At 40.9% G+C, this 13,255-nt stretch overlaps 1 protein-coding gene across 1 annotated transcript in view; it reads left to right on the forward strand.

Moving 5' to 3' along the window:
• The first annotated feature begins 86 nt into the window (after positions 1–86).
• The window catches only part of carm1 (coactivator-associated arginine methyltransferase 1), a 39,072-nt gene continuing 25,903 nt past the window's right edge, over positions 87–13,255 (forward strand). The window contains exons 1-7 of the mRNA XM_014020970.1: positions 87–265; positions 8,119–8,244; positions 8,765–8,871; positions 10,931–11,035; positions 11,360–11,470; positions 11,568–11,745; positions 11,871–11,961. Coding sequence (XP_013876424.1) covers positions 124–265; positions 8,119–8,244; positions 8,765–8,871; positions 10,931–11,035; positions 11,360–11,470; positions 11,568–11,745; positions 11,871–11,961 — 860 coding nt within the window. The 5' untranslated portion in view covers positions 87–123. The remainder of the gene's footprint in view (positions 266–8,118; positions 8,245–8,764; positions 8,872–10,930; positions 11,036–11,359; positions 11,471–11,567; positions 11,746–11,870; positions 11,962–13,255) is intronic.

A 13,255-nucleotide genomic window follows, 5' to 3' on the forward strand; every position in this document is an offset into this window, starting at 1 on the left:
ATATTATAAAAATTGATCTGATAACATCGATACAGGTAGGCGGTTGTTAGTAGGATCGATCCGCACCACCGGCCTCCAGCAGAGAGCAGTGCGCGCGCGGCTGCCTCCACTTCCACATTGAAGATGGCGGTCTCTGTGTTCCGCGGCGTGCGGCTGCTCACAATCGGAGACGCGAACGGAGACATTCAGCGACATTCAGAGCAGCAGCCGCTGCGATTAGAAGTCAAAACGTCCCAGGATGCTGCCCTCATCAATCTCTCCAATGGTAAGTGGTTCTGGTTTGTTTCAGGAGCGGTTTGTGGAGGATCGGCCTGTAAACGGCTAACACACACATGCTAATCCGGCCAGCAGCAGTGTTAGCTTTGGGGCCACCTTGCCTCTGCGTGTCACGAGGGAGCCCCCAATTCTGATTCTTTTGTCCGTCGATAAGGCTCCTTAATGCTCGTTAAGTTTGGGTCGTTAGTGTTCTGCTGGTAAAAGTTTAGCTGTTCGGATCCAGCAGCTAAAAACACCACGCAGAGCAGCAGACTGATTAGTGAAGTCGCGATTAGCTAAATATGTATTAATGCTAGTTAAACAATAGCCTGCATCGACAGAGTCGCGCCAACACRCAGCGATCACTCACTGTGTTTTTATTACTATTAAACTGCGTCTCATCACACGAGAAGAACCTCTTATCAATGGACCGGTCCTGTTCTGACCCGGTTGGGAGTTTAGGTTGAATTAACCGCTGGGAGGTGATTGATAGCAGACAGCCGCAGGGGCACATCATCATCATCATCATCATCATCATCATCATTCCCGAACCGCAGCTGTGGACCGGGTTCCGGACGGACACTGCTGGGACCAGCTGTCTTCTGTAGAGTCCTGTCCCCGAACTTTTAAAGCGCTTAAATGGAAAAGTAGTTTTTCTGAGCGTGGTGACAGCGGGCCGGGCCCTCATTATTTATACATTCATCTTTGTTCTCATTGGAACAAWAGCCGAACCCCGCGGTTCTGTCATTGTGTCTGTTTCATTGGTTCTGCACCCATCCTTTGCTTATCAAGTGTTTTATTTATTGGTGCTGGAGTTTTAGCGGCAATGTAAAGAGTCTGAGGGCCTCACGGTGTAAGGAAAGCATCTAATCATGAAGTTAAACTCTGGACAGTAGCGCTGGGKGACAACCTCACAATTCAGTTACAATTCTTTGGGTCCTGATTTGATTTTGATTCAATATTACTTTAAATGCTTTGATCTCAGTTGCCTAGTAATTAGTGCACAAATAACTCAGAGTTTATGCGGATAATGTTGTTTTCTTGCCCATATAAATATCAAATGKATGTAATGATGTTTTAGAGAAATAAAATATCTGGAAATAAAGCAGTAGAACAATGCTTGTTCTAAATATGGAGTGAAAACACAAACCCAGACRAACTCCAGACTTAAAGTATAAGTAAAATCCTGAGCCTGAAACTTGTGTTGTGGTCATAGGAATGAAATCAGAGCATATTTTCTAATCTGTGATAATCTGAGCAAAAACCCACCCTGTAAATGACACAACGGATGGGGCAGTGGGGTGTTTGCTTCCCTACGTCTGAGCCTTATTTTATGGTTCTCATTTTTGTTAACGTAAACATCAAGAAATAAAAGTTTAAATGTTTTCATGTCTCAAAGCCAGATGTTTTCAGTCATCAGCTGGAGGAACTGTCCTCTCTGCTCCATTACTTTCAGAGAGGAGTGTATTARCACTCCTGGTTGTAAAATTTACATCCTAAAAATAGATGCCCTGTAAAATMTTTAAGGTGTTGAGTTTTACTAACAAGCAGAACAATGGAAGAAGTGTTATTTTCTGATACTTAATTAATGTACTGCAAGATAAGTTTTAATCCAAAAAAAGTTAAAGAACAAAATGCCTTTAAACTTTATTTGGACTGATCATGACCTGATGAAGTTTGGTTATTAATTTCTAACAAAGTGAATCTAAACTTAAATCAGAAGGTCTCTCTTCATTTTGATGCTAAATGAAATATAACCAGGGAGATATAAGTATTTGTCTTTATTATTATAGTGTTAATCTTGCTTAGTTATATGAACTAAAATGTGTTCCGGCGGCGGCGAGGCCTTCTTTGAAAATCAGGAGTTTGCACGCACGTTGCACATGTCTGTAGGATAACTTAGACCAGCGTTTCCCAAAGTTGGGGTCGGGACCCAAAGTGGGGTCCCAAAACTTCAAGGTGGGGTCCTGAAAAGATTTTCTGAATTAATTACATTTTTGCCTTAGTTGTTACAAATGAGTGAGGTTAGTATGTTTAAAATGGATAAATGTAATATTGTTACGATGCCCGTGTTTAGTTGACCTGATTCAAATGTTTATCATCCAAAAATAGTTGGGGGCACAGGTCTCTGCTACTGTTATTTTGTGGATCAAAAGCTGAAAAATTTGGGAACCACTGCATTTTGTTTCCCAAAGTTGGGCTTGGGACCCAATTATGGGTCATGAAGCACCTTGGATAATCTCCAGAAATCAATTTAAAGGGTAATAAAATAATTGCTGATGTAATATTTTTCCTATAATTATTACAAAAACACAAAATAAGTAAAAATAAGTATATTTGTGTACAAGCTGTTTAGATTGTCAAAAAGCCTGTGTTTTTAGGGTTATTAACTAGGGCTGTGTATTGGCAAGAATTTGGCGATACGATACATATCATAACAGAGGGGTCACGATATGATATATCCCGATATATTGCGATTTTTTTTGTCCAAAAATTCTATTAAATAAAAACCTCTTACTGAAAAAAAAAGCTAATGTTTACTTACAATGCTTACATTGTCTCCTACAATGCTAATGCTCTCTTACTCTCTGGCGCACAAGAGGTAGAGGAGCCAAGTGGCTGGCTCACTGCTGCCAACTAGTGGTCAGAGGCTGAACTACAACATAAAAATGAACGGTTGGCAAGAAAGTTGACATTTTAAACCTTAATAAAAAAATCGATACAGGGCTTTAGAATATCGGTACAGTATCGGGAAATGAAATATCGTGATATTTCAGTATATGGATATTTTCTTACACCCCTATTATCAACGGAGTTCGTGTGCTCAGACCAGTAATATTTGGGGTCACAACTTTTTGTCATGAATATTTTGTGGGTCAGAAGACAAAAAGTTTGGGAACCACTGACTTAGATGCTCCGCACATTAACATTCAGATAATGCAAAGATAAATTTTAGACACTCAAGTCCTGGGGTCAGATTTATAAAGGATTGAGTTGAAACCATACTAAAAGTGAACGTACAGCCAAAAGGCGGAAATGGTGTACACAAAAAAAAAAAAAAATCAGATTTATAAAACCGTGCGTACGCACGTTTCACCGCATTTTCACTTTATAGATCACAGCTGTGCCTCATAATTTGTGCACGAGGTCCCGCCTCAGGTTCTACCCTCTACACGCCCACACTCAACCATAAACAGTCAACGTAAAGTACCTCATGAATGTTAAGATGTATTTAAATCAGTCAACTGATCATTGATTGGCAGTTCAGACACGCTCCGTCGTGTGTCTGGAGGTTGACAGGTGCTGACAGCTGCTGACGTGAACAGATTGTCTGTAATTTACACAGCTTTTCCCTGATTTTGCAGGTTTACAGTCGTTTAGAGTAATCTAATAATTTTTATCAAAAACTCAGCTTCAAATTAATTTTCTCAGAGCCTGCAGGACGATAAAAACAATAAATAAAATTAAATAAGTCAGATAAAGTTAGAAATAATTTCACCACTCGTCTCCCCGTCCTCCTCCTCTGTTATCTGCGGCTGACCCCCCACCACCACCACCACCACCACCACACACACACCCCCGCGTGACAAATACGACTTTAAAAAGTGAAGTTTTATAACATCCACACTGGTGAGGGTGAGCGCACCCTGCGWGTACCCAAAGCGTGACTTTTGCTGTCGTGTTGTTGAAATGTCTCTTGTCGGGGAGGGGTCTGTGGGTCAGGGTCGTCTGAGGAGGAAGAAGATGCGTGAACTTTATTTAAGATTTAAGTTTTTTTTATTTCAAAGGTCCTCATGGCTCAGCAGCAGAAGCATAAATATTACTGTTAAGAAAGCTGATGATAAAGTTGAATAAAAATCTAAGTGATTATGAAGACAAATTAAATATCTGACAGTGATCATTACACAGTGTGGCTCTAATTCCTCACTTCACCATCTGTGTCGCAGTTTCACGTCTCCAAAATGAGCGTACGCATGGGTCAAAGCTGGCGTGAGGCACCGCACATTTTCACGTCAAGTTTGGATTTTATAAATCACAACGTTTGCATGAAAAGTGGCGTACACAAGTTTCTGAGATCAAATTGTGTGTACGCTAGTTTTATAAATCCGACCCCTGGGCAGGTCAGTGCCGCGTTGCGTTGTATGGTTGCAGGGAGATGTGGTGAAGCAGCCTCTGAGCCACTGCTTCAGAAACCACCGTTAAGTGATCTCTTGCAGTTTTATTGAGTGTGTGATCACATGGTGTTATGGTGGAAATGCTCATGAGGTGCTTTCAAAAAGGTAATATATTATAAAATACATAATACTTGGTGGAAATGAGTCCTGGAAATGCTGACTCAAGGCTGATCGCCCCAGGTGTCAATCAGACAGCACGACCTGCCCTGCTCTGCTCTGATTGGGTAAAGTTTTGACTGTCTGGTTCTCTTTATTGGTTGAAAGAAGCATCAGTTTAATCTGGCTATAAGAAGATTTTCCCTTTTCATTTTTTTTTACAAATAACTGACATCCTGCACGCCGGAGAACTTTAATCCAGATCTTTTCACTTGGTTGTTCACCAGATAACCAGGAGGCGAGATCTTGTCTGAAAAGAAAATCGTCTCTCTCGCACAACCTGATGGCCCTTCAACCCCTGAATGCATTGATTAACATCTTTCTGACACCTAAGGACACTGAACAGAGGGAACAAGCAGCACATGCATATAAAAACACCCGKACATCAAAAAATATAGCATCCATCCACTAGGATAAACATAAGTTTTAAATCTGGACTTGAAGAGAAGGAAGAGAGTCAGTTCCTGATTTCTGGAGGYAGTGAGTTCCAGAGCTGTGGAGCAGAGCACCTAAAGGTTCTGCTTCTGTTGCTCCATATGCATTAGCAGCATTTAATACTGTGTTAGATTTTAGATAGAAGAGTCCTGGGAAAGACCTGGTTCGAGTGCAGGGGGTGGTGAGGTTTTAGCTTTTGTGTCTCCAGCAGCTGCAGCATTCATGTTTGAACACAAACTGATGTTTTTTAAATTTGATTACATGTCATGACCTTCACAGAGGGGGTGAGTCCGTCGGGGTGGCAGGGCACCCTCCTTGGATAATTGTAGGGAAATGCTGCAGTGTGATGGGGTTGATGAAAAGGGGAGACCAGAGGACACCGTTCTGGAGAACACCAGTGCTAACGAGATGGTTTCCAACAGAAAAACTGAAGCTGAGTGAAATGAGTGCAGCTTGAAAGAGAAATTAACATCACTCTGTTGGCGTGAGCGATGCCAGCGGAGAGGAGTCTGTGGAGAAACTTGTGAGACACGGTGTTGATGAATAGGAGAGGAAACCAGAGTCTGCTGCCATGAGGTCTAAACCAACAGGTGGAGGATTTGGACTTGTTGATGAAATCAGATGTCTGAAAGAACGAGGAGCTGAAAAGCAGGGAAGGCGTGRGCTGGAGGAGGGTTTAGGAGGAGATATTAATAACAGTTTAAACTGAGGAGCAGGTGAATTTGATACATTGTATCATTAAAAAAGGACAGAGTCCCACAAAGCCACAGTGTGCAGATGAGAAGCTGGGGGTGGAAAGATTTCTTGAGAAATGAAAACAATACCTCAGAACTGCCTTTGTTGGAATGGATTTCTCTGAGTAATAAGTGGATTTAATGTCAGTGATTCAGTTTCTACATGATTTTTGTGTATTTCTGTATAAACTGTGAGGCCAGGTTTTCTATTGAAGCCTAAAGTCTGACCTTCAGTTTTTATCAGCCATAACTCAGAAACAGAGACAGACTTGGAGACGTGAGAGGGAAGCTGCTCCTGGTCTTTATTTTATTCTTTAGGAAATTAATATTTTTTATAATTTATTTGTACCTTATATTGTAGTCAGAGAACATTTGTATTGCTTAGACAACAAGGAGTACTGGGTATAAGTCACATTATTAAGCAGACAACACAGACATTTAGGATCGTTTCAGTGCTAAGAAAACTCTCGTGTAAACATGCACACGCAGTAGGGTTGGGCAATATTGGCAAAAAAATTAATCACGATTAATTGTGGTATTTAGCCGATAACGATTAATTTGACGATTAATCCCCTGGAGTCCCTGGACACCCTTATGTCCTGGTCACATGACCAATTTAGTGGGAAAGATTTACTCTTCATAAAAATCTGTTCCAAATTGTGTCAAAATTACAGACTTCTGGCTATACGTCTAATTTTAAATTGTGTTGATAGATAAATAAATTACAGAACCTTTTTTATGTTCATCATATTTGAAGTGGAGAGGAGCACTGAGCGGACTCTGCCTGGTGGCATTAATCATATTAATCGTCAAGTGCCAAATAATAATCGATTGTTTTTCTGACGATTAATTGCACACGATACAATTATGCCCAGCCCTAACATGCAGAGCAGAAATCAAACTGTTTCTAATAAATAATGCAGCACAGATGAGCTCCAGTGAGTGTTAATGCACCAGGAATCAAAAACAGACACACAGACCTACGTCTGAAATAGACGCTGCAACACGACATTTCAAAGGCAGAGAAAGAATCAGATTTATTTTTAGAAAAATGCAATCTTGATTTAAAAGGAAAGAAGAAACAGATAATGGGTCTCTCAGAACAGTTTGGTCTTGGGGATCAGGCCAGACAAAGAGCAGTTCAAAAGACTAGTATGGATAGACGACAGCAAGGAGCTCATTGCTTGTCACCAGGACACGAGTTATCAAAGCCCCACTGTGGAGCTTGTTGACAAGGATCTAGTGACCAAGCCTSTACCCATGGGGCCCAGCCAGGCTCAGCTTGAATGATCTACATGGGTTCTCCGTCCTGTGAACCCACCATGGGCAGAAGTGGCCATATCTGGGGCATTGTGCTATGGGCAGTAGCCAAAGGCAGGATGCTTTGACTCTCTGACTCTAGCAAACTTCAGACTTTTAGGAAGGATTTTGGAAAAAGTCATCAACACTTTTCTCTGAATTTCCATATTTTTTTATTGTAACCATACACCTAAAAGTGTGTAATTAGAAATATATTTATATAATTATAAAATGACTGAAAAATAATTTAACAAATAAATAGCCACCATAAAAAATAATGGTTTATATTTCACTTTCACTAATATATCAAATTGCTGTGATTCAGTAGAACATTGAATTGTTTTTGCAAAGTGTTTAAAAGAAACATAAAACCTACAAACAGCAACAATGTGTGTAYGTTTAGTTCTGTAAGGACTGCCTCCCAGTTTACAGCTCTTTATCAAAAAACAGACAAAGCTGTTTGGTTTTCTCTAAAGGAACATGTGATTCTGCACACACAACAAAATCTTGTATAAACTCTCACCTCACTTCTGAGTGTTSAGTCTTATTTCTTCTCTCTGTGTTGGGAGACGAGCTCATGGAGCTCACCCCATGCGCCTGTTACCGGCAGGTAAAGGCAGGTCCAGGGAGCAGCAGTGGCCAAAAGACCTCAGAAACTCGCCCAAATAAGCAAATTCCATGAGATTCCATGTTTTATACAGGATTCCATTTTGTTTGGTCAATTCTGCGATTCCGTCTGCGTTTTCTGCATCGCAGGAATTATAGGGCCCTAAGGGCAGCTTCCCTGCTCCTTCGTGTGGTGGGACGGCTCAGACGGTCTTTGTGCCTATCAGAGCAGCTGCAGAGCTTACATTACTATACTAAATCACTCACTCTGTGCTGTTGACAGGGTGGGGCGCCCTCCTTGAATAATGGTGGGGGGGGTATACTGCCTGGTGTGTATGTGCGTACCTAAATATATCAGCTATTAACAGTTTGTTTCTCTTGACTTAATTGTACTTACAACAAACTAAACCATGACTTGTTTTGAGAAACTCTAATATATCCTGTTTGTTTTTTTGTAGGAGAGGATACGAGCGTTTTCAAGTGTTCAGTTTCTAGGGAGACGGAGTGCAGTCGTGTGGGGAAACAGTCGTTCATCATCACTCTGGGCTGCAACAGTGTCCTCCTGCAGTTCTCTTCACCTGCAGGTACAAAGTCTTCAAATGACCCCTGATTATAACTCTGCATTTGGTGCCAGCATGTTGTTGTGTGGAACATAAACTCTAATTATATTCATGTTTAAATGGTCTGTTTTACTCGTGAGGGCTTAAATACCCCACATTATCACCATACTTGTTTAAGTTTTACTTTATAAAGTTTAAGTTTTTGTAAACATTAACAGTCATTATAACCAAAAGGAGCCTAGCTATTACAGTCTAACACAAAAAAATATATTTGTTTATCTCTTTTGATTTATAATCAATAAAAGTTGGATTGGGTTCTACATGTCTTTGATTTTGGGATCCATGATGTGTGTTTTGTCACAAACTGTAGCAGTTGTTGCTCCAACAGTAAAAGGTTCATTTTTTTTGTTCAGTGAGTCAAACAGTAAACTGTACTGCTGACCCACAGTAGAACTGGTGTTTTGAAGGAAAAATTTTGTTTAAAAACTTTAAAATGACTACACATTGCCTCTGTGTAGCTGAAGTAATGTGTGCTCCGCTTCAGACTTTCAGTCATTTTATAACGTTCTGAAGAACTGCCGGGGACACCTCGGTGAGCATTCAGTCTTCAGTGAACGAACAGAGGAGTCCTCTGCTGTACAGTATTTCCAGGTGAGTAGATTTAAAGGTGAAATTACAACAACTCCACCTCTGTTTTCTGACTCTATCCAGTTCTCTGTGAAGGAAATGAGAAAACTGTTTTTGTTTGTTGAAATACCATCAGGCATGTAGAGTTTCTCCAGCTCTTTTCACGGATGATTGCTCCTAATTATGGCAAATTGTTTCATCTTTAAAGCTGCCATTGCTATCCTTTAGTTCACACATAACAAACAGAAGTTGTAGTTTAAATCTTGGAGCTCTGATAAGAAGTGAAATGTTATCAACTACAGAGTATAAGTTGTTTTTTATTTACCATATCCTGGATAACAGAGACTACGCCAGCCAATATCAGAAACACAACAAACAGAGGTTGTGGATTTTGCAGAGCAACAACAGTTCTGTTGGATAAAGTGTTGTGCTGTTTGCACCAGGCCCACTGCTCACACACACACCAGGCCCATCTGTTTCCAGCTYTAAGCAGCAGATCCTCCCCTTCTTTAGTCTCTGTCCCGATGCTGATGTGAAGGAGTTCATACTGTGCTGTGAATCTGCTGCCTGTCACACAGAACATCAGGAACACTAACAGACTGTTAAAGGGATGTGATTGGTTCTGAGTCATAGCTGCGCAAATGCTAGGGATGTCCCGATACATCTTTTTCACTTCCGATACGATACCGATATTGCAACTTTGAGAATTGACCGATACCGATATTGACCCAATACATATCAGTACAAATCACACACTTTTACCTATTTTGTAATGTAAAATCTTAGAAAAGTCTTGATCAAGTCAAACAGTGAAAAAGAGTAGGTATGAAGAAAAACTGACCCATTTATTTTTAACCAATGGATCACATACATTTTAAACTGAAGAACATTCTACAATTWAATAAATAAAATAAATTACAATACCCTGAAAAAATAACATAATAAAAATAAAATGTACTTTTAAAGTAAAATAATTCAAAATCACTCCAGTTATTTTTTTTTACCATCTGTCAGCCTTGTGCTGCTTTATGGTGGGAACAACTGAAGGTGGGGACAAAAGAAAACCCCACATTATTGTCTGTTCAAAGTTAAGAGTCCACAGCTCCAATTTTACTGACTGTAACTAAAACAACGTGATCATTGCACTTAATCTTCACTCAAACAAGTGTGTAAACAGATTAAACACCACTCTACAATTGAGCAAAAATAAATAGTAAGAATCAGTTAATTATTAATACCTTCTACAGTCTGAGCATCATGTGGAGATCAGCCTCTCTCTCCTGCAGGGAGCAGTTTTTATCACTGCTCTCGTCATGTTGCTCGTATTCCAAAACAAAATCTGCGCTCTTCCTTTCTTCTGTCCATAAAGAGTTAATCCACGGGCAGCATTCTGCTGATGTCAAAACCGTAAAAAGCGTGCTGTCCTCGCTTCAGCCCGCTAGAACCACCGGAGTGAGAGGAGGTTCTGCTCGTTTGGAACCATGGAGACACTTTTGGATCGAGGCTGAACCGAGCCGAGCTGCTGCCAGKGTGGAGAGTAGAGCCTGGTTGTCTCTCTGGTTAAAAACGTTCACGRTTCTGTTGCCCCACGGAAAACGTGTGCACGACAACTTACCTTCAACTCTGTTTTTGATGAAAATAGAAAGTTCTGCTGACATTCTTGCTAACTTGTTAGCGCAGCATGTTGTTGTGATCATGTGAGCTCTGCATGCTGGATCCAAGCGCTGCTGGATAGAAACACTGGAGCGGAGTCAGTGAACTGCTGGAACGGACTGCTAATATCGGAGCGCTTATATCGGACATTTTTTATGCAGGCCGATAAAATCCGATACTCGTTTTTTGGCTGACATCGGACCGATATCCGATATCAATATCGGATCGGGACATCCCTAGCAAAAGCACAGTGAAACCTCAGAGCTGCTGTGTTCTGATGCTTTCTGGAATCAAACCTAGTTTTTATTGACATCTTTCCATCAATAAAGTTTGACCCGTTTAATTATTAGATGAAAAGTGCAGTTCTAAAAAAGTGAACATTTTTCTGTGTCCAGACCTTTCACCAGTTTGTGTTGTGGTGTTCCAACAGTTTTACGGCTACCTCTCCCAGCAACAGAACATGATGCAGGACTATGTTCGGACAGGGACTTACCAACGGGCTATTCTTCAGAACCATACGGACTTCAAGGACAAGGTAACTGATACAAGGTTGATGGATAATTATTCCATTTCTAGTTAAGTTTTTGAGCTAAACCATTAAGAAACAACGCGTCTTTTCGCTACCAGGTCCTGGTGTTTTTAAAAAAAACTGATTGTGACARTCTGTTTTTTTAATAATAATAATAATAATTAAATAAACTTTAACCAGAATTTGAATATTTTGAATATTAAAAAATAAAAATCACTGCTCATTCCTAAAACTGGATCATGTGGACAGCATAGAAAGCTGTGGCACTTGTCTGTAAAGTTCAGACTCTTCGTTAGTAGCTGTGTGTGAGCCTTGTGCTCTTTGGTCCAGGTGGTGCTGGATGTGGGCTGCGGCTCAGGGATCCTTTCGTTCTTTGCTGCCCAAGCTGGAGCCAGGAAGGTTTACGCTGTGGAGGCCAGCACCATGGCGCAGCATGCTGAGGTGCAGAGAGATCATCTCCTCCATCAGAGGACCAGCAGATTTACACGGACAGCAGGAGGGTTTTAAAGCTCAGACGGACGTGTCCTTTACCTTGCAGGTGCTGGTGAACAGCAACCGCCTGGGGGAGCGTGTGGTGGTCATCCCGGGGAAAGTGGAGGAAGTGACACTGCCAGAGCACGTGGACATCATCATCTCAGAGCCCATGGGCTACATGCTGTTCAACGAACGCATGCTGGAGAGCTACCTGCAYGCCAAGAAGTTCCTCAAGCCCAACGGTAAGAAGCTGCGAGCATCTGGAAAACACAGCAGAAGCTCTTGAAGCTATAACCTTGTGATGTTAGTGGGTGTCAGACCTCTGGTTGCTGCTGGTTCTGTGTTGACTCTGTTTCATTGTTTGTAGGTAAAATGTTCCCCACCATCGGAGACGTGCACCTGGCTCCCTTCACAGATGAACAGCTCTACATGGAGCAGTTCACCAAAGCCAACTTCTGGTAAGATATAAGGAGCTGGACTGATCTTAAACTGTTCAGCCCTCTCCCTGTTGGATGTTATTGTTGACAGGTTTCTGCAGAAATTATGAGCATCATCAGTCATGGTTGTGGCTCACAACATTAGTGATTTAGTATATATAACTTTTAGGTTTTATTTTAAACAAACATAATTCTACTGGAGTCTGGAGGTGTGACAGCTAGCTGGAAGTATTTATTGAAATCATACTTTTGGAGTCTCACCTTTCATTAGTTTTGTTTCATTTTATTCTCTGTCAGCAGTTTTTAGTCTCAGCAGCATGATGACTCACATTTCTACTCATTTGAAACCAGAGTTACAATTTAATTTGAGCTACAGTCATGGAAAGAGAGTCCACCCTGGTTTTATTCATCAGGACCAAATAAAACTGATCGAATCACGACCAAATGATTCTAATCTACCCTGAACAGAAACACAACCGATTGCTCCTCCTGTGTTGTTGTCTGCTTGGTTCGGTCAGTAAACTGGTTGATGTGTGTTTATAGTCATACATGATTAAAAAAGCCTCATAGTCTGAGCTTATCTGTGAGTTAGGTGAATCTGTGTTTTACATTCCCACTCTAGCCGTGTTTCCATCAACGTTTTTTTATGCACATTTTGAAGTATCATGTTAGAAAAGGTGGATGGAAACGACAAAATCCACAAAAACTTCCTCAAACATTTTTGTCTCCAGACAGCATGCCATAATAATAATTATCATATTTATTCAAGTATAATACGTAAAATTTAATCCATAAAATCATCCATAAAGTTAGGGTGTAGTATTATACTCAGATAAATATTTTTACTTAAATATTGGCTTCATTCACAAAATGCCTGATTCCCGAAACGAGACCACGACATAAAACGCAGTTGAAGCGATCTTACCTCTGACACTCCTTCATTCTTCAGAGAGATTGTAACGGATCCAGGCAGGTGACATGATGTGAAAAAAAGGGGAAAAATGTATTCCTGCACCTTAATAATGATAGCGAACTATTGACATTAGCAGATGACCGGGCCACTCCTCGAACAACAACAAACACACGTTCGTCTGTAATGGCTGCCGGCTACCGGTGTTCTGAAAAAGTTTATATCCCTTGTTATGGCAATATTTATTTAACAAAGACAGAAATACGTGGTCCAAGAATGAAGGTACTCCGTGAGATGATCAGCTGAGTTTTATTGCAACAACAGGAAACACAGAGAACAGCCTGGCCTGTCTCTGTGCCTCTGTCACTGTCACTGTCTCTCCACACTGCTCACTGTGTCTCGAGA

This window comes from Austrofundulus limnaeus, unplaced genomic scaffold, assembly GCF_001266775.1.
Source record: "Austrofundulus limnaeus strain Quisiro unplaced genomic scaffold, Austrofundulus_limnaeus-1.0 Scaffold274, whole genome shotgun sequence".
Lineage (NCBI taxonomy): Eukaryota > Metazoa > Chordata > Actinopteri > Cyprinodontiformes > Rivulidae > Austrofundulus > Austrofundulus limnaeus.